Source organism: Lithobates pipiens, unplaced genomic scaffold, assembly GCF_037356315.1.
Source record: "Lithobates pipiens isolate NorthernLeopardFrog02 unplaced genomic scaffold, aLitPip1_a1.2 Scaffold_16, whole genome shotgun sequence".
In the NCBI taxonomy this organism is placed as follows: domain Eukaryota; kingdom Metazoa; phylum Chordata; class Amphibia; order Anura; family Ranidae; genus Lithobates; species Lithobates pipiens.
In genome coordinates, this window is record NW_027507748.1 from 420,089,812 (window position 1) to 420,116,986 (window position 27,175).

The 27,175-nt window shown below is 40.8% G+C and overlaps 1 protein-coding gene across 11 annotated transcripts in view; it reads left to right on the plus strand.

Annotated features, from left to right (window-relative positions):
* The window catches only part of ABI3BP (ABI family member 3 binding protein), a 465,661-nt gene that overhangs the window by 349,552 nt on the left and 88,934 nt on the right, over positions 1-27,175 (plus strand). For all 11 annotated transcript variants that reach the window (XM_077482512.1, XM_077482502.1, XM_077482506.1 and 8 more), the window contains 3 exons: positions 1,953-2,021; positions 10,039-10,248; positions 10,646-10,754. In XM_077482512.1, coding sequence (XP_077338638.1) covers positions 1,953-2,021; positions 10,039-10,248; positions 10,646-10,754 — 388 coding nt within the window. The remainder of the gene's footprint in view (positions 1-1,952; positions 2,022-10,038; positions 10,249-10,645; positions 10,755-27,175) is intronic.

The following is a 27,175-nucleotide window of genomic DNA, read 5'->3' on the forward strand; positions in this document are numbered from 1 at the left end:
TATAGTAGTAGATACAGTGCTACTAATGTGTTGATTATAACCTGGTCTACAACAGTATTACTGTGGTGGCTATAGCCTGTTCAGTCTCTGGATGCAGTCATGTAAATGTGATAGACATTTTATGCCTGTAGCAATAGTTATTCCCCAGAAGTGCTGTTGTAAATGTGATGTTCAGTCTTTGGGCTTAAGGCCGGGTTCACACTGCTGCGGGGGGAGATCCGGATGTGATTTGCACTGCAGTGCGGTGCGAATCATATCCGGATCTCCCCCCGCAGCAGTGTGAACCCGGCCTAATGGAGATGGTCATTTTCTGACTTTAGTCATAACCACTAGCTGGCTGATGATATTGTAATTTGTTTTTGCTGAAACAATGGGGGTTAGTCCTTGGATCTTAGCAGTAGTCAAACCCTGGTAAGGATGGTAAACATTTCCTGGAACTAATGGTGGTCACCTCATGGATGTAGCAGAGGCCATTTAATAGCTGTAGCAATGATAAATTCCTAAGACAGAGATAAGGTTGGAAACACGTTCCTTCTTTTGAACAAGAGTACCTTCATGCAACTTCACATGGAAGCATTGATAAAGCATGCAAATTGGTAAGTGACCTCTAGACACAGGAAGTTAATTGTGCTCAGTGATCAGATTTTTGACTAACCACAGAAAACGGAAGCTCTTTGTTTGTTGCGATCCTGCCGGTAATTACTAGCAGCTAAGCCAAGTAAGAGGCAAGAAATACTTAAGTGATTGACCACTGAATAAAAATACCTTTCCATCCTTGTATCCATGTAAATCCATGTAAATGGGTTCACTCATCTCTATTAGGACAAAAAAACATAGATTGCAGTGAAATAACTAGTCATTTATAGATCATAGATCCAATATGTTCATGGTTGATCCAAAGAAAGTAAAAAAACCTGTAACAAATGGTCCAATTTGCTCCAGCGGGGTAAAAAAATACCATCCCTGATCATAATCTCCTGATCACCCGAGGCAATCAGATATTTCTGGTGTTAATGATAATGTACATGTTAATGTTCAGTTATTTTCTGTGCAGTTAGTAATGCATCCAGCTGTTTTTTGAAACAATCAACCGAGTTGCAAGAACTAGTTCCTGGGGGAGCCTATTCCACATTTTCACAGCTCTTACTGTGAAGAAGCATTTTCGTATGTGGGGGGTAAACCTAATTTCCTCCAGACGTAAAGAGTTCCTCGTTGTCCTTTTTTATTGACCCAAAACCAAATAATGTAATAATAATCAAGTTCGATATATGGATGTGTTTATACATGGCGATGATATCCCAACTTAATTGGACCAATTATGTATTTATAAATGGTGATCATATCCGAAACGACTTTTTCTCAAGAGAGAATACATTCAAATATTAAACAAGATCTGTTTATGGTGTCTTTTGCTACTTCATATGATTGTCTGACCATGCTTCTGTCTGAACATCCTCTTCCTTATTTTTAAAATTGACGTGATAAATGGTAAGTATAGTTGCGTCTAGATACTAATATGTTAAAGATGAAATCTTTTTTATTTCAAACCAAATCTAAAATGTTTAATGATTCTGTATCCTGCTTCACAGTCAGATGGTGAAGGAGAAGGTAAAAGGCAGAATCAGCAGTAAGAAGCAAGATAAAAAGAATAACTTTATTTGTATCTGTTTTATTTGTGTGTTTTTAAGTACTATCTTTTGTATTCTATCAATACATATGTTGTTATCATTACTAGTGAATATTTAATAACTGTATATATACTTGTACTATTGGTTTAAAGCAGACTTAACATCTTAAAATGAACAATGTACAGTTCTATTGCTGACCTCACAACAAAGCAATCGATTTTGTAAAGAGAGCCACCAATGGAACAGTGCACTGCTTAATTCTAGACTTTAGGCCTGCTTTATCATGAACATGAGGTAATCTATGTCTTGTTTGATAAATTTTAGTGGATCCGACTGTATTCAATCCATCTCCAAAATCGGATGTTGATGCACTGGGCAAACCCAGATTTACAGGTAAGTTATTTATACATATTAAGTAATATGTAATAACATGTTTTGGTTTATTTATTTTCCTACTCAAGGACACTAAAAGGAGCAGAAAATCTGAGAACAAAGGAACCTCTGAGGGGCATATTTATAATGCAGTGAATGTAATAATCACCAAGCGTTCACTGTTGACAAAATAATTACTGTAATTTAAAAAAAACTTTTGCCAGAAATTTCACTTGTAGAGAATGTTTACTGAATGTAATACTCACTGCTTTTTAAATGTACCCCTATAAAATTTTGGACTGTACAAAATACTTCATAACATGGTATATAACATAAAATGCATCTTAAAAATATTTAAAGGTAAGGAATAATAAATAATCTATCGTGTAATACATTGTTGCAATCATTGCAATGATCCAAAAGGGCAGTACTTTAGTGAATATGTATATGAATATGTATGTAGAAAAGTCCCGGGCCCCTCGAGGCCTAATGGTAACCTCCAGAGTTAGGGACAGCTAACATCCTTCTGTGCAGAGTGGGTTACAAGGCATGGTGGGTATAATGCAAGATGAACACGTGGGCACCAGATATTTTTTGAATGCAAAGAGATTTATTGTCTCTTAAACAGAACTGTGGGAGAGAGGGTTAGGGCCAGGACACCCTTAGATAGAGGAAAAGATAATTGGCAGACTCTGAGACTTCTATAGGCAGACAGCTATACAGGTGAAGGCCTCCAGCCGGACACCACTTCTGTATAGGTAGGATCGCTGTCTCCTATGGCAACAATCTTATAGCGGTTTTTAAAGGCAATTGAAGTCAACTATTTGCAAAAGAAACAGTTCTTAGTTTACCCCACCATCACTCATTGTGGGTCTTCACTCAAGAAGCTCCCAGTCTCTCTCACTAGACTTCAGATCTACTAGCCACTGGATCAACTGAGCTCTTCCACTGGTAGCACTCAGTATCTTCCTCAAGTGTCTCCCCTGCTTCCCTGCAGGGTCCCTGGCTTGGCATAAGACAAGTATTTGGCGCAAATCAAAGATATTAGGTTCCCACTTGAAAAAAAGGAGTCTATAAGGTTACATATGGTGAGTGCAGGGAATGCACTACTTTGTCCAGACCAAAAAAAGGAGGGAATAAATGTTCTTTAGTTCATGGAGAGGGGGAGGGGAAAAAGGGATGGGGAGGGGGGGGGATGGATCCGCATGCAGGGCTGCCACCTTAAAAGAGCTGAAACTTGAGCTCCTGGATTGCTGTAGATAAAGGAGAAAAAGGAGAGAAAGGGGCGCCTCTGGGTGCAGATTTTTTTAAAAGGTTTTATTTTTCAGTGTAAAAAACATAACATTTTGCACTCACATTTAGTAGGCAAAAAGTAAGCATTAAACATCGGCTGATTCTGCCTGATGAAAGAGCGCGGTCGTCCGACAATCTCGACCCGCACGCTCAAGAAACGCGTCGCATACCCGCTGACGTCACAGCCCCGCGCCCTGGTCGTCTCTGCCTCCCAAGCCTCGTTTTGAAGACCGCACATCTCGTGTCCACCACAAGCCGGCTGCTTCATACAAAACACCTGCAGTGGACAGCATGTGAGAGGAACAGGAACAACGCGATGAGATGACAGATGTGGACCGGACCACTGGCTGACGTCCCAAAAATCAGATATACCAGATGACCCCTGGTGTTTAATGCTTACTTTTTGCCTACTAAATGTGAGTGCAAAATTTTATGTTTTTTACACTGAAAAATAAAACCTTTTAAAAAAATCTGCACCCAGAGGCGCCCCTTTCTCTCCTTTTTCTCCCTGGCTTGGCACTCACAGATATTTTTCAAGCGTCACCCCTGCGGACACTCTAGGTCCCTGACTTTGTCACTCACTGATGCTCACAAGAGTCACCTCTGCTGTCCTGCTGGGTCCCTGACTTGACACTTACTGAAGTTTTCCCACTTCTTCACCGTGCCTGCTTGGCAAGAACTCTGCTCTGGTATTGGCCTCAGCCTACTCATGGTGGTCTCTAGTAGCAAGGTGGATGGTCCCTTAGTGGCGACAGCTTCCCCTCTACCCCCAACTATAACTGGTTCCCCAACCGGCTGACCATTACTTCTGGTCCCAACCCTACGCTGCTCCCTCGCTTCTGGATAGGCCCTCAGACAGCCTAGCACCCAGACGTCCCTGAGATAGGCCTTAGGTTTCTAGCCTAGCACGTCCACAGAATAACGATCACCTGACTCCACAAGTACATAATGTGAACAAAAGCTCACTCAGGCGGGCGACTCACGCCACCTGGTGGTCAGCATATGAATACCAATTCTGGTACACTTACTAGTTGTCAAGGCTGGGCTCAGCCCTTCCTTCTCTGAGCTGGCCGCTCAACTGTCAGCTAATTGCCAGCTCCTTTCTCTCCATGGTGACTGAGCTGTTCATGATCTGCTCATCAGTCCTGCCTACTTAAAGTCATCCAGTTAACTTCATCTCTGCCTTCGCCTTTGGTCACATCTCTGAGACTTTCTCCTGCATTCCTGTTGAAGACTTGCTCGGCTAATGTCCCTTCTGGCTCCTGATCATGCTTGCTGTACTATTACGTTGATCTCTGGCTCTCTGACATTGGCATTGGCTGACTATCCACTCTGGTTACTGAACTCTGGCTATGTATTGACTACGCTTACTCTGTTTACCTTTTTATTATTATTATGCAAGTGTGATTATTTGTACTTCTGTCTCGGTCTGATTCATGGTTTCTGACACTAATCCATTATTCATTTTGTAAGGTGAGAACTTGCCCCTTTGCCCAACTTATTCTACCTAACTAGCTTAACACCCCAATGTCTTTGAAGCCCCAAGGTCCGTTTTAACTCGGGTTTGAATAACATTTCCCAGCAGTTTCCCTTCTTCTCAAGGGATAACTCCGGGGACAAGAGGCATGGCTGCCACCAGGCAATAAGCAGCCAGGCCATGGTGCAAGGGATCACACTTCTGAACACAGGTCCCCTTGCAGTAGTAATTTCAGTGTCAATGTCCTTAGAATGTCATAGTAGCGCTCATGTCAATCAGTCTGGTTATGAAAAGCTTTTTTATGATCTCAGCACATATAAGAAGCGATGAAATAATTTCTCTGAAGAAGTGTGACCACCACTTGCAAAAAAACTCTCCCCTTTCGGAATAAATTCAGAAGATGGCAAAAATGTAAATGCCTTTTCTAATTAGTTGCCACTTCAAAAGAACATCCACCAGCTCTGCTAGGGTTCCTACTGGGTATACATGGCTTCAATATAGTAGGATCATGTGAAAGAATAATAATATCCACATAGCATAATCCTGTTTACAATCATTTATTGTTTCCAATGCCCCCTTACAAGATATATACGTAGTAGCTTAAAATATCAATGAACAGATATAAAGTAAACTGAAAGTGTAGTCACCAATCACCGGTCTTGCTGCGAAAGGAGACGCCTGTAAAAATAGTCACTGTGTCCTCTTCCTGGTAAATCTAGCTGGCCGTGACCCACAAACGGCACTTCTGGTTTGTCATAGAGATCACGAATCTGACACATTTAGTCACTTCCGACTTCAATGGAGGGTGTCACATTTGCAGGTCAAGGCCAGCTGGAATTACCAGGAGGAGGACACAACGACTGTTACAAGCGTCTCCCTCCGCAGCATGAACGGCCACTGGTGACTACGCTTTCAGTTCACTTTATATCTGCTCTTTGATATTTTAAGCTAATACGTATATCTTGTAAGGGGGGCATTGGCAACATTAAATGTTTTGTAAACAGGATTACGCTATCTGGATATTTTTATTCTTTCACATGATCCTACTATATTGAAGCCATGTATACACAGTAAGAACCCTAGCAGAGTTGGTGGATGTTCTTTTGAAGCGGCAACCAAAGATTATTAGAAAAGGTGTTTACATTTTCGCCATATGGTGGGTTCATTCCCAAAGGGAAGAGTTTTTTCTCACGTGGTGGTAATTGTGGTGCATGAGTGACATCAATTAGGATCACCGCAACAAGAATCACACTTCTTCAGTTATTTAATTGTTTCATTCTTATATGTGCTGAAATCATTTAAAAGTTTGTCATAACCGGACTGACTGACATGAGCACTGCTATGACGTTCTAAGGACACAAAAGATTATGTGGGACTTTTTATTGTCATTATTGCATTTATATTTTATTTGACAGCAGCTGCTGACATAAATACAGAACTTGCAGAGTTTATGTCTTATTTAGGCTAAAACTAAACTGCATCTAGGTAACATCAATGTCTCTCTTGTTGGGCCTGCGGATGATCACCCTGTCTGAGTTAAGTTTGCGACCATAGCCCCAGGTGTGCAATACTCAAATTTGGTAACCTCTATTGGTTTGGTGGGAATAACTTTAGGGACCCAATTTTCCCAGCGATCCTCCTCAAAAGTAATACACACAGTTGAAGCAATATTAATAGATAATTCAATCTTAACACTTGCAGTAGGCCCGGAGAAATCTCGTCCTCCTCCAAGTCACATAATTGCTCATCTTCACTATCACTCCACTTTCCAGTCCATGACAAATTGTCTGAAAACAGTTCAGAGATGCCATCAGATGGGATGGCCGAATTGGAAATAGTGGAGCATTCTTCGGCCGGGAGATAGTTGCGCGTGGAGCTGGTTTTAATTGGCACAGCCACACTATCTCCTTTAATGGCCACAGGTATCACCTCCCCCACTGGTAAAACATTTTCACCTCATGCAGGCTGCCCAAATCCGGCACCTTTTTCCTTGGTGATTTCACCATCAAGGAGAGCAGATGGGCCCGATCAATGGCTTCGAGGGGGTGATCGGAGCTCTGGGTCCTGGAGCACCCAAAGAAGCAAGAGAAGCAGCTTCTTTCAGCGCCAATCGAACGTATGTGCGTACTCAAGCGTACTCAAGCACGCACGGCCACGTCCACCAATCCTGGCACCTCTCACCCTATATAAACAGGATCCTAACCTGATAACAGTGCTGGATCGTCTTCAGCTTGTCTCTGAGATTCCTGATCGTTGTTTGTACCTGTGACCTTGTTCCTGATTTGCGGCTTGCTTGACTATTCTTTTGGATCATCCCTGCTTACTATTTTCTGGACTATTATTGACCTCGGCTTGGACTTCCTACTTCGGCTTGCTTCCTGATTCTGTACCTCACTGCCAGCACGTTACCAGACCCCTGCTCGTCCTTGACTACGTACCTGCACCTCGTTGCCAGCCAGTTGCGAACCTTGCTTGTTCCTGACGTGCAGTGTTTGAATGACGTGTAGTCCTCATACCTGCTTGGCTTATGCTGAATCCCTCCGGTGACCGGTCTATGCCTCTTCCTCCGTGAGGATCCAGTGTCTTCAAGCCTTCATCAAATCCGCAGGCACCTGCACCCTTTCGCTGCCTCAACACTTCCTGTCCTGCAAATTGGCTGAGACACCCCATTCATTCATAATCTTTCATTGCTTTGCCCTTGTCATATCTAATGTCACCAGCTATAATGCCACCTAGCAACAGAAGAGAGAAGTGCAGTAATTAGAGAATTAGGGGGAAATTATTTGCTCTCCTAACAATTGGCCAAGGCAACTATTGCCTGGCAACTAAATTTGATAGCAGCCCTGCCTAAACATCAAGGTGCTACATGTAAACCGTAACCATTAGCTTATGCTTTTGGTCTGTTAAATATACAATTTAAAGTGGTTTGTAATATTTATTAATCACAAAAAATACTTAAAGTTGTGTTTATAATTTGACATACCCTGGCAAAATGTATGCTTTCTTAGCCATTTTTTAGAGAATATGAATGATATCACAAAAAACGTTTCTTTCACTCATGGTTAGTGTTTGGCTGAAGCCATTTATTATCAATTAACAATCATTTATTATTAATACAACTGTGTTTACTCTTTTTAAATCATAATGACAACAGAAACGATCCAAATGACCTTGATCAAAAATTGACTTACCCCAGTTATTCATGCCGTGTATTGCCCCCTTTAACATCAATGACAGCTTGAAGTCTTTGACTGAGATGGCCCCTAAAGAACCTTCACTTTATTCTGCTGTAACCAATGACAGGTCGACTTGGCCTTGGGTTTTGGATCATTGTCATGTTGGAATGTCCAAGTACGTCCCATGAGCAGCTTTCTGGCTGATGAATGCAAATGTTCCTCCAGTATTTTTTGATAACATACTGCATTCATCTTGTCATCAATTTTGACCAAATTTCCTGTGCCTTTGTAGCTCACACATCCCCAAAACATCAGTGATCCACCTCCGTGTTTCACAGAAGGAATGGTGTACCTTTCATCATAGGCCTCGTTGACTCCACTTCAAATGTAGCGTTTATGGTTGTGGCCAAAAAACAAAATTTTGGTCTCAGCACTCCAAATGTTTTTGTGGCAGAAGGTTTGAGGCTTGTCTCTGTGCTGTTTGGCATGTAAGCGGCATTTCCATAGTATTTGCTTTTTTCTGGCGACTCAACCATGCAGTTCATCTTTCTTTCATACCACATGTTTTGAGAGAGTCCTGTATTTCACCTGAAGCTATTTGTAGGATTTTCTTTGCATCCCGAAAAATTTTCCTGGCAGTTGTGGCTACAATTTTAGTTAGTCTACCTGACCGTGGTTTGGTTTCAACAGGACCCCTCATTTTCCACTTCTTGATTAGAGTTTGAACACTGCTGATTGGCATTGTCAGTTCCTTGGATATCTTTTTATATCCCTTTCCTGTTTTATACAGTTCAACTACCTTTTCCCGCAGATCCTTTGACAATTCTTTTGCTTTCCCCATGACTCAGAATCCAGAAACATCAGTGCAGCACTGGATGAAAGATGCAAGGGTCTGTCAGGAGTCCAGAAACGCATTGACCTTTTAAACACACACACTAATTGCAAGCAAACAGGTCACAGGTGAGGATGGTTATCTTTAATAGCCATTCAAACCCCTTTGTGTCAACTTGTATGCATGTTATTATCCATGGATGATGTGGCTCTACTGGAAGAGCCACACACACCCATGCTAAATTCGAATATCAACAGATGTCTGCAGATGACATGTATGGCCTAAAAAAAGAAAACAATATATTTCTCACCTCTGTTTCATAAGTAATACATCCTGTATCATTCTGTATCATAAGTTATGATAAAGAATGATGGGGGTCTGTGAATAGAAAAACAAAATTTATCATTTGGCACCATGGCAAAGGGACTCACATAAATCTCCAGCACAATTGCAATGTCTGCAATTATACAGTGCCTTGCGAAAGTATTCGGCCCCCTTGAACTTTTCAACCTTTTGCCACATTTCAGGCTTCAAACATAAAGATATAAAATTTAATTTTTTTGTGAAGAATCACCAACAAGTGGGACACAATTGTGAAGTGGAACAAAATCTATTGGATAATTTAAGTTTGAGTGCAAAAATTTAATAATTACATGGTAGTAAAGTCTTTTTGGCACTTGTACCTACAGGTAAGCCTATAATAAAGCTTACCTGTAGGTTCAGTGAATATCTCCTAACTGCATGGTTTAGGAGATATTCACACTGCATGCAGCCGGTAATGTCACCGGTGCATGCACTCTGAAGGGACGGTATACCCATATTGTCCCTTCAGAGCTCCATGCCGTGGTCGGTGACTGCCGCTCACATGAATGGTAGTGATGTCATTGGGGCGTGGCCAATTAGACAGCCAGAGGGCGTGAACCCGGAAAGAAGACTGGGAGTGCGACAACGCACCGCTGGAGGACGTTGTTCTAATGTAAGTATTGCATACTAGCACATTCTGCAATGCATACTAGCACATTATGCAATTGTCTTGCAGAGTTAAAAGTAAAAAAAGTGTGGTTCACTACCGCTTCAAGTAAGGTAGGTGCATTTATTGAACCTGGGGATGCATTATGCCTGTTAGAAAATAGCATGTGTTTCAAGGTGTCAGCAACCATTTAGAACTTGGTTATCAGTTCTGGAATTGCCCATTAAGTATACAAAAAAAAAAACAGCCCACATTCCAAGTATTACAATGTTACTCTTTTGTCCCTGCAGGACCACATGTAAAGTACATAAACAAAGAAGACAATATACCCTGCTCCATCACAGAGTCTCTTAAACACTTCCCAACAGAAGAGGGTACCATCCAGGACGTCTCAGCTCCTCCCCAGAACCCTCCTAGTAATCTTACTGTTGTGACTGTAGAGGGGTGTCCATCCTTTGTTATTTTGGACTGGGAAATGCCTAATAATGACACAGCTACTGGTTAGTATAATTGTTATATATTACTTGTTATATATGTAAGCTAATTCTAGCTAATGCCAGAAATATTCCAAACATCCTATCCAAAGGCCAAGGCATTGCCATGGGGATGATGGTGGGGGATCTTTGTGAAAGTGCAAATCTGCATATTACATATTCAGGTCCTAAGGGATACTCTTCATTTTATTCAACCGCTGATCTAAATTAATTTTACTGAGGATTGACCTATAAAAGATGGACGTTTATTCATGAGCACTGGATTTGCTCCTTACGCTTTTTTGCTACTGTAAAATACTGTGCCAAACGTAATAATTAACAAATATTATGCCCAATATAACCAGCACGAGAGAAATAAAGTAAAAGAAGCATATTTTTTTTATTTTTTTTTATTCTATTTTAGAGTTTACAGTTATTTCAACAGAAAATGGAGCACCTGAAGGAAAGAATCAGTCAATCATAACTACAAATCAGACATATTCTACAGTAGAAAACTTGAAGCCAGACACCAAGTAAGGGACAACCTTTCAATATGTGGTAGCACTGGTTAGGCTTTAATCATGGTTGTGTTGGTGGAGCTTCCATTTGTCAGTTCCCCTAAGGTGGAGGTGTATGGGTACCATGGTATGGTCCTATTTTGCTCAACTCCTGCCGAAACCAAATAAGGTACTATTTTGTCAAACACAGAGCATCTGTGAGTGTGTGGTGAGAAGTGGCTAGTACAGATAGTCATGCAACTCAACAATTTGTTTGATATTTATTGATATCAATTTATTGATTTATTTATTGATTTGTTGATATTTTGTATATCAATTTACAGCCAATGCATTTCAGGGGATTAGAGTTTTCCTTTCTAAGCCCTTGTACACACGGTCGGACATTCCGATGGACAATGTCCGATAGGACCCTGTTGTCGGATAATCCGACAGTGTGTGGGCTCCATCGGACTGTTTCCGTCGGAGTATCTGACAGACCAAGTTTTCGAGCTGGGCTATAAAATTTTCTGACATGATCCGATCGGACTTTGTCTGATCATGTGTAGAGAATTCCGATCGGACAAAGTGCCACGCATGCTCAGATCAAATTCCTAGACCAAAGCTATTGGCTACTAGCCTGAAGTAGTCCCGTCCTAACGAAATAACGTCATCACGTTAAGTACGATCTGATTTTATGACAACTTTGTCCGACTCTGTGTATGCAACAGTTTCAGACAAAATCCGTCGGACAAAATCAGATGGATTTGGTTGTCGGAATGTCCGACCGTGTGTACAAGGGCTAACACATAAAAACTGTGGGTATATTGCCTTTTTGCCTGTTGTATATGAAGTGAAGAATGCCTTGTTATCATGCCATGTTTATCATCTTAGTGAAAAATTATACTGCCATCCATAAATACTGCTGAGAAATTATACTACTAACTAGAATACTAACTTATTGCCTCGCATCAAATCCAGATATGGTGAAACATTGGCAGCATTGGCACTACTTGTTGCAAGGGTTCTTTTTCATTTAGAGTGCAATTATTTTGATCTATAAATAATTCTAAATGGCTTCTTTGAGCACAGCGAGTTGTTTTACCTTTTGGTAAGATGTATGTCCCCAGCTGGTACACTAATTTTATGAAGGTCATGGACAACTTGGGAACCAAATTTAGAGCAGTTTTATAAGGATTTTTTGTAGCAAGGTCAGTAGTAAACCCTTGTGTTTCAAGGTATAATCGGCCATAAAATGCTACATCAATACTCAATACTCAATACTGGTCTAGAATTTTAACTCAGAAGAGCATAAAATGTGTTGAAGAAAACCAAAAAATATTGCGCGTTCACACTGTTTCTTCAGATCCCAAAAATATAAAACGCTGCCTTACGTTTGACAATTTCAGAAATAAAGACATTACTGCATTTCATTAAGTTATAATTCAATTCATAAAGGATTCTGAGTTGAACACTTTCAAATAATGTTATAGCTGGGAGCAAATTTGCAGCAGATTTATGTGAATATGAATTCAATCTAGACTTACAGAGCTTCCTAATGTGGATATCCAAGGATGTTATCTACTTTATACCATTATAAATTCCTGGTAAACATTGATGGGTTCCCCAAGCTGCCTTGCATGTCAGTCTATCCATTGCCTGTGAATGCCACCTTTCACACACTTTTATGTCATAGGACACAATCACTATAGACAAATGTTAAAGGAGCCTGTCTTTCTCCTAAAGCACAAAATCAAGTATAAAAAAACTTGCCCCCTAACCAAATCTAATCCAGACATCTCACACCTTATTTACAGTCTAATTGGTTTTCAAAATGTTTTACAGATAAATATTTGAAAAGTGTGGCTTGCATTTGTATTCAGCCCTCTTTACTCTGATACCCCTAACTAAACTCTAGTGGAACCAATTGCCTTCAGAAGTCACCTAATTAGTAAATACAGTTCACCTGTGTGTAATGTATTCTTAGTATAAATACAGCTGTTCTGTGAAGCTCTCAGAGATTTGTTAGAGAACCTTAGTGAACAAACATCATCATGAAAGCTAACACACCAGACAGGCCCGGGATAAAGTTGTGGAGAAATTTAAAGCAGGGTTAGGTTATAAAAAAATCCCAAGCTTTTAACATCTCATGTTCAATCCATCATCCAAAAATGGAAAGAAGATGGCAAAACTGCAAACCTACCTAGGCCATCCACCTAAACTGACAGGCTGGGCAAGGAGAGCATTATTTAGAGAAGCAACCAAGAGACCCACCTGATCCACAGCTCAGGTGGGAGAACCTGTCCACAGGACAACTATTCGTACACAGGAACCGGTCCTTTATAGAAGAGTGGCAAGAAGAAAGCTATTGTCGAAAGAAAACCATACAGTTTGCGAGAAGCCATTCGGAGGACACAGCAAACATGTGGAAGAAGGTGCTCTGGTCAGATGACACCAAAATGTAACTTTTTTGGTCTAAAAGCAAAACGCTATGTGTGCACATAATCCTGAAAGCACCATCCACAACGTAAAAAAGTGGTAGCGGCAGCATCATGTTGTGGGGATGCTTTTCTTCAGTAGGGACAGGGAAGCTGGTCAGAGTGGATTGGAAGATGGATGGAACCAAATACAGGGCAATCTTAGAAGAAAACCTGTTAGAGTCTGCAAAAAAATTGAGACTGTGACAGGGGTTCATCTTCCAGCAGCACAACGACCCTAAACATACAGCCAGAACTACAATGAAATGGTTTAGATCAAAGCTTATTCATGTGAAAGAATGGCCCAGTCAAAGTCCTAACCTATATCCAATTGAGAATCTGTGGTAAGACTTGAAAATTGCTGTTCACAGACACTTTCCATCCAATCTGACAAAGTTTGAGCTATTTTGCAAAGAAGAATGGGCAAAAATGTTGCAGCTGTAATTGTAGCGAAAAGTGGTTCTACAAAGTATTGACTCGGGGGGGGGGGGGGGGGGGTTGACTACAAATGCACACCACACTTTTCACATATTTATTTGTGTATAAAACCATTTATCATTTTCCTTCCATTTCACAATTATGTGCCACTTTGTGTTGGTCTATCACATAAAATCCCAATGAAAGACATTTACGTTTTTTTTGTAACGTGATAGAATGTCGAAAATTTCAAGGGGTGTGAATACTTTTTCAATGCACTGTATGTATATATATATATATATATATATATATATATATATATATATATATATAGAGAGAGAGAGAGAGAGAGAGAGAGAGATATGTGTATATATATATATATATATATATATATATATATATATGTGTATATATATATATACATATATATCATACTAGAGGAAAGTCTATGCACTACAAAGTGTTACTTTTTAAATATTATTTAGCCAATCAATTATTTACATCCAACCATTTGGTAATGACAGAATGCTCTATTTTAGTCCTTATGTAAAGTACTGGTGCAAATAAGAAGGAAATTAAAAAAGCACTGTGGATTTTATTGTTGGCATTAATGACTGACTTTCTAACTGTAACCAACTATTCTATAAACATTGGGTGTCTGGATCACACATTGCCAGGCAAGTAGCCATTCTTCTAATCCCACATTCTGTTTGTTAGAAGTCAATGGAAAAGTCCTAAAAGAGGACTGAATATTCTTTCCAAAAGCAAGCAGCTGGATAAACAGAAAAAAGACTTTAAAGGGATATTTGGCAGCGAAGGACAGATGTTGGTAGGACAGCAATGTAGTAAACTGTAAATGGCAGATGAGAGAGGAACATGGTATTTCCATCTAAAAATTCACATGTCCCCCACATTCCCTGTGGAAGGCAAAGGTTTGTTTTAAAGCCATCATCATTTTTAATTTTATGACTATGCCAAAAGGTTTTTCTACTAAGCGAGTGTTGGGTTTTGCTCCCACTTTGGGGAAACAGGAAGGTCTGATAAACAGATTACAGTCACTTACACTGCAAGTTACTGAGATGAGTTTTACATAGAGTGGAATAAATGCATGATTTGTTCTGTAATTACTACAACTCATATACTGCTCTATACAATATTTCGTACACTAGAATAAATATTACATATGGTATCATAGTTTAATAGATGCTTGCTTTTAAAAGATTATCTAGCTAAGTTTATCTCACGCAGGGACATTGTCAAAGTAGATGTAAACCCTAACTGAATGGCATTATGTTTACGGCCAATTCACACCATAGAAATGCAGTCCAGGTGCGTTCCAGATGCCTTTCTGCATGTGTGTTTTTGATGCGTTCCAGTGTGTTTTTGGTGCGTTTTAGATGCAGTTCAGAGTCCCCCTCTTTTTTCTTAACCTTAAATAAGGACATGTATGTTCCACTGTGTTTTTGGTGCGTTCTGGTGCAATCTAGTGCGTTTGTGATGCATCCCAGTACAGTCCAGTGCAGGAAAATTGCAGCGTTTTCTCCTTTTTTTAGCAACTAGAATGCGCTGGAACTGCAAGCGCACTGGTGGGAACTATGCCATTGAAAACCATATAGCATACTTTCAATGCATTTTTGATGCAGAAAAAAACACAATTTTTTAAACAAAATGTTTGTTTTTCCCCTTTTTTATGCTTTGTTGAATCCCAGTGGTGATGAACTCCTAAAGCCCCTTTTTCTGTCTACATACAGTACACTCTATCAATGACTGTATAGTGTTTCTCTGGGCAGATTTCCTTATGGTGACATCAGTGAACCGTGCTTGCATAAAGTGTAGTGAAATGGCCACTTGTATCCTTCATTTGGAGCCTGTGTGACAGGGTGACAATGCAAGAGGACAATTGGAATTGTATTATTTGAATGATAGCTGCAGACTTAAAAATACTGGAAATGACTTGAAGTGAGGTTAACACGATAAAGCTTATATGAGATTTTAGTGACTGCGTTTACATAATGTTCCCTGTTATTGTTCAGTGTAAGTTTCCTGTGTGCTTTGGAGACTGATTCCTTTCTATTTTAATGTTATGTTTACACAGTCCACCCATTTTTTCAAGAAAAAATGATTTGCCAGTGTTTGTTTTGTTTTTATATTGTGCATTGTAATTGGGATTTGTGTAATCCAATTTTTTGTGGCGTTGTATCACTTGCCCCTTAAAGAGTAACTCCACTTTTGTTGAGAAAAAAATCATTCCCCTCTGGGTGATATATATACATTACAAGGATTTTAACAAATGTTGTTGCAGACTTCTACCTTTTTGCTATTCTGAAGAAATCACTGTTTGTTTGTCTGTGTCCATGTGGTAAGTGAATCTAATGGGAGTGGTTTCATAGTTATCAGTCAGCTGCCGCACCTGCAGGGCTATAAGAAGGAAAATTGCAAGGTCTGCATCCCTTTAGATGTTACATAGTAAGATAGTAGGTGAGGTTGAAAAAAGACACAAGTCTATCAAGTCCAACCTATGTGTGTGATTATATGTCAGTATTACATTGTATATTCCTGAATGTTGTGGTCGCTCAGGTGCTTATCTAATCTTTTTTTTTTAATTATCGATGCTCCCCGCTGAGACCACCGCCCGTGGAAGGGAATTCCACATCCTTGCCGCTCTTACAGTAAAGAAACCTCTACATAGTTTAAGGTTAAACCTCTTTTCTTCTAATTTTAATGAGTGGACATGTGTCTTGTTAAACTCCCTTACACAAAAAAGTTTTATCCCTATTGTTGGTTCACCAGTGCGGTATTTATAAGTTGAAATCATAGCCCCTCTCAAGCATCTCTTCTCCAGAGAGAATAAGTTCAGTGCTCACAACCTTTCCTCATAATTAATACCCTCCAGACCAGGGGCGGACTGACAGCCCATGGGGCCCCCGGGCAAAAGGAGAACATGGGGCCCCCTTTGTCTCCGCCCACGTTCAAGCTACATCCACACAAAGCCCCACCTACATATTGCACTGCCCACATTGCATCCGTTCAAATAATTTCTCTACACTATGTTCAAAATAAATGTTTATTATAGGTATTAAAGAAAAATAAAATGCACATTAAAGTGCAACAATGGTATGGGAGCAGGTGGCCACATCGTCTGATTGTTTCTAGGGTGAACCGGTGGGGTGACCAATGTAAGGAACATTCTTCTACTGACTATCAATGTAAGGAACATTCTTCTCACTGATCACCAATGTAAGGAACATTCTTCCCACTGATCACCAATGTAAGGAACATTCTTCTCACTGATCACCAATGTAAGGAACATTCTTCCCACTGATCACCAATGTAAGGAACATTCTTCTACTGACTACCAATGTAAGGAACATTCTTCTCACTGATCACCAATGTAAGGAACATTCTTCCCACTGATCACCAATGTAAGGAACATTCTTCCCACTGATCACCAATGTAAGGAACATTCTTCTCACTGATCACCAATGTAAGGAACATTCTTCCCACTGATCACCAATGTAAGGAACATTCTTCCCACTGATCACCAATGTAAGGAACATTCTTCTCACTGATCACCAATGTAAGGAACATTCTTCTCACTGATCACCAATGTAAGGAACATTCTTCTCACTGATCACCAATGTAAGGAACATTCTTCCCACTGACCACCAATGTAAGGAACATTCTTCTCACTGATCACCAATGTAAGGAACATTCTTAGTGTACAGATGGCAGTGTTAGAGCCCTTTCACACTGGGGCGGGCCGGCGATAAAGTGGTGCTATTTTTAGCGCCACTGCACCGTCGTTTTAGCAGCGATATTTGCCCACTAGTGGGGGGTTTTACCCCCCGCTAATGGCCGAAAAGGTTAAAACCACCACAAAGCGATGCTGGCGGTATAGCTGTGCTGCCCCATTCATTTCAATGGGCAGGAGCGGTGGAGGAGCAGTACATACACTGCTCCTTTACCGCGCCAAAGATGCTGCTAGCTGGACTATTTTTAGCGTCCAGCCAGTGCACCGCTCCAGTGTGAAAGCCATTGGGGCTTCACACTGGAGTGTGAGGAGCGGCTCTTTCAGGGCACTTTGCAGGTACTATTTTTAGTGTTATAGCGCCTGCAGAGCACACCAGTGTGAAAGGAGTCTTAGGGATAAGCACCCAGTGTATACATTTCAGTGATATATATATATGGAACAACACTCACTTAGCCCAAGTTCACACTGACTGTCATGGGAGGGATGCCTAACACAGGCATCCAGCACAGAATAAACAGATCAATGGGCTGCACTGAGGAATGAGGCTCGAAAGGTAAGTGAAAATATAAATATTTATTAAGGAAAAAGGCACACGTGCAAACCAAACAAACACAGCAAACCATAAACAAGCAAGAACACAAATAATACACAGCAAACCATAAACAAGCAAGAACACAAATAATACACAGCAAACCCCAAAACCCTAAACTAACTAACTAACTATATACATGGAAAGGGAACACATATATAACAAGGCAGGGATGAGAGACAAGGGGAACAGGAGGCCAGGTGGAGGAAGCGGAAGGGGAGCCAAGGCAGGGATCAGGGGACAAGTCACAGGTATAGGGAACAGAGTCCAGGACAGGAAGCAAATCAGGAACAGGTCTCAGGCAACAGGTCAGGCAGGGACAAGGCTAGCAGGAAGGATTATGAAGCAATGAGCCTCAGTGAAGGGCGGGCTTATATACTTCCAAACCATACCACTTCAGGTGCAGCTGGATTATTAGAATGTCTGTTTGCTGGGAGACACCCGCTGGTGACCACCAGAACTGCAACCTTTGATGGCAAAAGCAACAGTGACACCAGCAGGCGATCCCAGCAACAACACCGTTCCTGACACTGACAGCGGGAAAGAAAGTGTGCGAGTTCAGCTTAACTCGCACAATTTCAGAACCGCATGTCAGTATGTGTTTGGCAGCGATTTCAAAGACATCTGTGCGGGTTGCTGCACAGATGTCTATGGAAATCGCACCCAGAAGTCGCCCAAAGTAGTACAGAAACTACTTTTGGGAATCAGTGTGACGCTGCAAATGCACCGTCACACTGATTCAGGTAGTGCCATTGCCAGCAATTTGCCATGCAATTTCACATGTTAAATCGCATGCCAAATTGCTCCAATGTGAACCAAGGCTATATGCTATTCCCTATATATAACACTGATATCTATACACTGAGTGGCATTCAGTGTAACAGATATCAGTGTGCACTAGTGAATAGCACCTGGTAAATAGGCACATTGCAAGAGGAAAGGAAAAAGAACACCCATTCATACTACAATAACTGTAACTGCTGTGCTGTCATTATCACACTGACCTGCTGCTGCACACAAGGCAGGTCAGTGTGTTCCACGAGGAGTTAACTCTGTGCCTGTGGACTCTCTCCTCTGTGTGCACTCTGCAGGCTCCATATCGACTGTCCCGTGCGGCAGTGATGTGTGTGGCCCCGCCCCCCTCTGCTGAATTCCTCGGGGGGAGAGGTGGCCAAAGCGCCTGTCTCTGCAATGATCCCCGTACGGCTGACGTGACAGGGATCCATGAACATCTATCTCATTCCCGGCCAGCTCGCTCCTCTTCTCTCCTATAGCTCTGCATGAGCAATTGCACTGTGTGCACTGGTTCCTCGAGGCTATACTCTTAGTCTCTCTCCAATTAAGCATTTTAAGATGCGGGCACCTCAAGGGGCAGACTGAGCCGGGCCCCCCCCCACCTCGGGGCCCTCGGTCGGCGACCGAGTGACCGAATGGTCAGTCCGCCCCTGCTCCAGACCCTTTATTAGTATAAGAGTTGCCCTTCTTTGTACTCGCTCCATTTCCAGTACATCCTTCCTGAGGACTGGTGCCGAGGACTGGTGCCCAGAACTGGACAGCATACTCTAGGTGCGGTCGAACCAAAGCCTTGTAGAGTGGAAGAATTATCGTTTCATCTCTGGAGTTTATCCCTTTTTAATGCATGCCAATATCTTGTCTGCTTTGTTAGCAGCAGTTTGGCATTGCATGCCATTGCTGAGCCTATCATCTACTAGGACCCCTAGGTCCTTTTCCATCCTAGATTCCCCCAGAGGTTCTCCCCCCAGTGTATAAATTGCATTCATATTTTTTCCACCCAAATGCATTATTTTACATTTTTCTACATTAAACCTCATTTGCCATATAGTTAATAATATAGTTAACCCCATTAATTTGTTCAGATCTTTTTGCAAGGTTTACACATCCCGCGGAGAAGTTATTGCCCTGCTTTGCTTAGTTTCATCTGCAAATACAGAGATTGAACTGTTTACCCCATCCTCCAGGTCGTTTATGAAAAAAATAAATAGGATTGGTCCCAGCACAGAACCCTGGGGGAACCCACTACCCACCCCTGACCATTCTGAGTACTCCTCATTTATCACCACCCTCTGACTTCGTCTTTGTAGCCAGTTTTCAATCTATATACTCAACCTATGGTCCAGGCAAACTGACCTTATTTTGTACAGTAAACGTTTATAGGGAACTGTGTCAAATGCTTTTGCAAAATCCAGATACATCATGTCAATGGGCCTTCCTTTATCTAGATGGCTACTCACCTCCTCATAGAAGGTTAATAGATTGGTTTGGCAAAAGCGATTCTTCGGGAATTCATGCTGATTACTGCTAATGATACCATTCTCATTACTAAAATCATGTGTATAGTCCCTTATCATCCCCACCAAGAGATTGCATTTCCTGTTGAAAGTATCTCACTAAAAATGACATTTTTGTTGCAGAGGATGCCTGAAATCTGGCTTTAATCTTAGTATAGACTAGGAAAATTAGTAAGCCAATCACATAAACAGGAAATTATGTTTATGGGGTGTGATCAGTACACATTGTGTAATTTTTAATATAATTTAATTACAATATGATTGCTTCACAATTTTATATGCTATACTGTATTATTTTCTTTTTATTTGCTTATTTTTTCCACAAAAGTGGAGTTAACCTGGAGTTCACATTTATATGAAAGTATCTAAAGTAATATTACCTGAATTACAGAGAAATTGAACATATTCTTGGTTGTTATAGATTGCCTCTACATCAACCTAATCAGGATAGCAAAAAAAACATCCAACTGAATTAACACTGAAGGCACACGATATGTAATTTTACTTTTACTGCTTGAAAAGACAAGAAAATCATACAGTACATGTCTTTTGGTCCCAAAACAAGTCAAAGCTGTTTAGGTAACCATAGTTCATTAGAATGTATAGTATACAGTTAAAGATTTCTTTATATTAAAAAATTTAATAATTTTTTTGGAAGGTCAAATCATTTTAATTAGATATTGAGCCACAAGTTTATACTGGTAAGTGGGGCCACTGGTAGTATTAAGGAGCAGAGACTTCACTATGTCTCTGAGACTAGGACATAGGTGTCCATTTATGAAGGAAAGATAAGCCACGATAGTGTTGATCGCAGCCTATCTCACATGTGTAGCAGTTTATGTAGGAGAGAAGCTGCTGTAGCAAATTAATATAAATAATAACTTTTTTATCATTATTTTAATACAGGATTTTCTATAGCACCGATAATTTGCGCATATAAAGGGATATAGTACATCTAAAATACAGTAAAATACAAGATGGGTAAGAGGGCCCCGCTTGTAAGAGCTAACAATCTAATAGGATGTGGCAAAGTGGTACAAAGGGTTATAACTAGGGGGGATGAGCTGGTGAAAGTAATAAAAGTTCAGTTAATTGGAGGCGTGATAGGTTTCCTGGAGATGAGTTTTCTGGGATCGCCTAAAGGCAGCCAGAGTAGGAGATAGCTAGACAAATTGAGGTAGAGAGTTCCAGAGGATGGGAGAGGCTCTTGAGAAGTCCTGGAGATGAGCATGGGAGGAGGAGAAAGGGGAGCTTGAGTGCAGGAGGTCTTGAAGAGATACAAAATTGATGATGCAGAGTTGTGGATGGCTTTGTATGTTGTTATTAGTATTTTGCATTTAATTCAGTAGGCAATTGGAAGTCAGTGGAGGGATTGGCAGAGAGGGGTAGTAGACACTGAGAGGTTAGTAAGGTAGATGAGTCTGGCAGCAGCATTCATTATAGACTGAAGAGAATATAGCCTATGGAGAGTTAGGCCAACGAGGAGGAAGTTGTAATAGACACGTCAAAATATAACAAGAGAGTGATGGAGTAGTTTGGTGTTTTCTTTAGATAAAAAGGGGCAAGTTTTAGAAATGTTACAGAGTGGAAGTTTACAAGCTTTTGGCATGAGGGGAGGGACTGATAGTGGCCTTATGGATCTTGATGGAAAAGTTATGGAGGGGGCAGGGACAGGGGGGAATATAATCAGCTCGGTTTTAGACAAATGTAGTTTAAGGAAGTGGTGCGACATCCATGTTGAAAATGTCAGTTAGTTAGTTAGTTAGTAATGCGAAAAGAGACAGAAGGGGTGAGGTAGAGAGTAGATAGTAGATTTGGGTGTCCTCAGCGAAGAGATGGTACTGGAAGCCATGGGAGTTCATCAAGTGACCAAGGGAGGAGGTGTAGCTAAAGAAGAGAAGGGGTCCAAGGACAGAGCCTTATGGTACCCCCACAGAAAAAGGAAGTGGAGAAGAGGAGACAAAGTTATAGGTAGCACTGACGGAGTGCTGTGAATGATATGAGGAGAACCAGGATAGAGCAGAATTTATGAGGCCAAGGCAGTGGATATACAGTATATGTGTGTATACTACTCTTTACACCCATGTGAGGGCCATGTTCTATGGACACAGCCAATGCTCTCAATTTGACATCCATGTAGCTAAATGGCTCTAAACATGGACAGTGCGCTTTCTGAGCCATGCACCTGCATTTCTGTCAAATTGAGAGCATTGGCTGTGTCTGTTTAGCCACTACCCAGGGAGTAGGGGATCAACCATTCCCTAGATCAAGCTAGTAGCAATGAGGATTTCATCACTTTCAATTTCAGTGCTGTCTTTCCCTGGTCCTTACAGACATTTTTTTTAAAGCACCTTTATCCCCCATGATCACGCACAAATGCAAATGCACAGGTAGGTCAGGCACATGCATGTAAACAGCAATCAGTTTCTCCACAAACGGCAAACTGAGAGCAATAATTCTAGTGCCAGAGCTCACTCTAAAATGATAACCTGTAAAGACATTTACAGTGTCGCCATTTCACAGGTGAGTGCAATTTTAAATCATGACATTTTTGGTAACTATTTATTCAACACAACGTCGTCTTTTATATTTTACCAAAAAATTTTATTTTATTGAGTTTGTGTGCTTAAAATGAATTTAAGTATACTTAATCATACAACATTAAACATTGCAACAACTACCATTTTCGTCTCTTAGGCCCCTTTCAGACAGGGCTGTCCGTTTTGATAGACTCCGCTTGCTCAGCAGGGTTTGATCCGTTGATCCCCGCTGAACCGGTGGAAGACAGGTCTGTCTCTGCTAACTGTGCAGGGATGGACCTGTCAGAGCCCCGCTCTCCATTTTCATCCGAACCACCAGATGGATAGAAAATAGGATTTCCATCTGTCTGGATTTATACATCCGTCACTCCATAGAGGTGCTTGGAGCGTCCGTTCAGGTCCTCCTGAAAAACTGATAGGCGGACCTGAACGGTCCACATGTGTGAAAGAGCCCTAAGTAATTTTTTTGCAAAAGAAATGTCCTGAGCTCTTTATGGCTTGTTTTAACCTTTTATTTTTTTATATAACATGCACCCCAAGTTTAGGACGGAATTGTAAGGGAAAAAACGTACATTTAAATGCCCATCAATGCAGCCTTATCAGTGTCCATCTGCAGCCTTGTCCAGTGTCATTTGCAGCCTTGTCCAGTGTCATTTGCAGCCTTGTCAGTGACATTGCAGCCTTGTCACTGCAGTTTAAATATGACGCCGCCGAGATACACAGAGCCGGTCCTGTGTATCTCGGCTCCTCTCGGCTCCTCTCGCTGTCCCGTCCTATGATGAACATAACACAGGTCCAATGGTGGGACTGGGCATGACTGTGAGCGGAGCCGAGCACCGCCGAAATATAGAGCCAAGTGTACTTGGCTAGGCTCGGCTCCTCTCGGCTCCGCTCACAGTCACGCCCAGTCCCTGTGTTATGTCCATCACAGGGCGGGACTGGGCGTGACTGTGATCGGAGCTGAGAGGAGCCGAGCCTAAGTACTCAGCTATGTGTATTTTGGCAGCATTCGCTCCTCTGCTCACAATCAGCAGGGGGTCGCCAGGGATCAGCATACAACACGAGCCCACGATTTTCCCCTGATTTTAAGGGGGAAAATGTGCGTGTTATACACCAATAAATATGGTAGTTAAAGCATATCTATGGTCAAAATGTAAAATCATATTTTCAATTGTATTTCAATTATTTCTAGCCTACTCCTACAAATCTGAATGATCTTGAAGCATGTAAACTTACTTTCTAAAGATCCCCACTCATTTACTTCCTTGAGTTCTGTGACATATATTCACTATGCCCTGTGAGTAGGCACTGTTCATGGCATCCATAAAAGCAGATGTTAAAAGTACAAATTAAAGATGCCACCAAGGAATAAGTTCTCTCTAAGTAAGAGATTGACTTTTTTGGGGGGAGAAATATGTAATCCTAGCCAAGGAGGTAGTTTATTAAGCTGCAGCTGTTTCTTGCCAATTTTAGTAGTTTGTTGACATGAGTTGCTGCTAAAGCATTCACTGTTGATCTTAAGTACATTCTGTGTTATGGCAAGTAGTGCCATGGTGCCCTTACCATCAGGAGTAGCATTTATTGCAGATAGGATGTTACAGGCCTGGGAAATGACGGAAAATATCTCTCTTTGATACACAATATGGGGGAGCAAGTTATACACTCTTCTTCCAAAGACAGTTTTGTAACTGTAGTAAAAGTAGGTTTCAGCTTGGTTTGTAAAAATTTGAACAAATATTGCTGCTCCCATGACCTCCTATTCTCATCCCCCCCCCCGTCATCTACTCCAATGCTCATCCCAAGGATTTCATTAGAATTCCCCCTTTCTTCTGCTCCCTACTGAAATTCATCCGACTGATTCCCACTCTTACGCCACATACACACGACCGGACTTTTCATTGAACTAGGTCCGACGGTCTTCCCGACGGACTTTTGGCAGAGGTCTGACGGACTTTCTGAATGAAACGGACTTGGCCATTCGAAAGTCTGTTCGTTTTCAACATGATGACATAAACAGGACTAAACAAGGAAGTTCAATAGCCAGTAGCCAATAGTTGCCCCCTGCGTCGTATTTGGTCCATAGGACTAACACAGATGAACGGTTTTCACGATTTTTAGTCCGTCGGACTCGAGTCCTAGCTGTTGGTATTTTTTTCAGAGTTTAATTCCACTTCCACTGGTGTTCTACAACTTGTTAGCACTATACAAATTCTGTATTATAATAATATCAAATTAACAGTGTCCAGCTACCCATCATTTAAGACTGAATCAGGTAGCACAAATCACAGTCCAGGAGATGAAACAAAAAGAAAACTTTTACCAGATATTAAAACTATTGCCAAGCTTGGGCATGTTATTTACAGTTTTATTCTATATGCAGTTTGGTTGTTAAGTAGAATACTGACATGTTGTAAACACTTTGACCTGTGCATATGTTATACTAAAATCTGGATTATGTACTGGTATATCAAGGCTGGTGGCTAGTAGTCAAGTTGTGCCTCTACATATTGAGGGTGACTTGGTTATATCACTGTAATAGCATTCGTACCCAGGTTGGTTGTAGTGTAGTTGTGCTGCCACTGACATTTCTTTTAGATGTTTTATGAGTAGTTATTTAGATATACTCTACCTGTATAATCATGTACTAATAAAAAAGCAGGATGACTATTGCTTACACCAAGGGTTACAATACAGTTTTGTTGTGTTGGTGAAGCGAGTAAATAAAAAGTAGCAGTCAGATTATGTGTATTTTTTATTTTAGAGCCCACATTGAATATAATATTTCCATAAATTATAAAACTGTAGGAGAGCTGGCAAATGAAAGTGTTACAGTTTATGTGTGTTTTCTCAGGTTCATGCCATTCCATTTATTTGGTTATTTGTTAATGAGAATTCCATGGACAAACTAAACCTATGGGGGTTCTAAGCTGCTGATTTGGAAATGAACTTGTGGTCAGTGGAAAAAACAAATACTTCATGTGACATTACTTGTTTTTCCAGACTATCCACATCATAAAATTCTAAGTGGTTTGATTTACATGTAAGTACTGTTCAACTGTGAGACTGTTCTCCTAGAGTAGGCAGGGCCAATTTGGCATTGACAGGAAGAAATTTGATTTTATAAGTGAGAGTTACAGTAATAACCAGGTCAGTACATGTTCATTCATAACGCATTTTTAACTATTTGAACTATTTTGTGGTTAATATAACTATTCAAATTCTGTGTGGTCTTGCTCTGTCAACTAATTTTCAAAAATCATTGTTGATCATTGTAAAAGTCTAGAGATTATACAGCAAAACATAACAAAATGCTGGGCCGGACTAGTCAAAAACTGGAAGAGTTCAACCACTTTAAAACTGAGGATAATATCATATCACCCTTTGGCGAAACATTACGGCAAAATGTGAAGACTCTGAATGTTTTCAAACTAACATTGTCAAAGTGCAAGCACCTCAACTATATTCTGTCCTCCTATACAAAGGGTCTTGACTTCAGACTGACTCTGAACTAAGCCTCATTATCTCCTGAAAATAGGCTCTGCCCTTGTTATTTACAACTTTAAGCTGAGAGCATCTGCTATGCATTACTAAGGGTGATGCTGGAGTTAGCCCCATAAGAGCTAAGTTCTGGCTTGGGCAGAAGAAAAGGGTCTCCAAAGAGATGCACTGAAATCAGCACTTGCAGGCACCAAAAGGTGCTCGCTCTTTGGCAGTGTTGTTCATTAGATTACAGGAATAAATTCTGCTTTACAGTTTGACAAATAGTTGCATTAAAGTGATTGAAATAATAGGTTTTATTTCCCTGGGCTCAATCATCTCTGCAAATGGTTCCAAGATTTGAAACATAATTAGGATTAAGTATCTAAGAGTCCATGTTCTTATATAAATGTCTGAATCTATCTTACAGAAATGTTATACCAGTTTTTGGTTATTTTGTGTTAACATGCTGTTTATACAAATGTAGGTGCAACAACCATTCTTATATATTATGGTGTGATTAGAAATTCTGGCACTAGGTGTTAGTATTTTATTTAATGTATTATTCACGCCTATGCAATTACATGGTAACGATGTAATCTCCTGTTTCTGTTGTTTTTCAACAAACCTGAAGGGCTCGGCCATATGTCCAGTACCACCTGATTGGTAGGAGTCATATCTGCAGAAGTTTTCCAACAGGTTATAGGCTTAAATCCTGCTGCAGATATAGACGCAGCTCAAAGTTACAACAAAACAAACGTTTCTGAAAAGAAACGGTTCAGAAAGTATATATGGTGGCTACCTACAGTGTTTCATAAAAATTTCCATTTGCTAATCTGTCAAACCAGAACTTTCAGTCCTGGAAGTTTAAAATGTAGATGCCGCTGAAAGGGGAGGGTA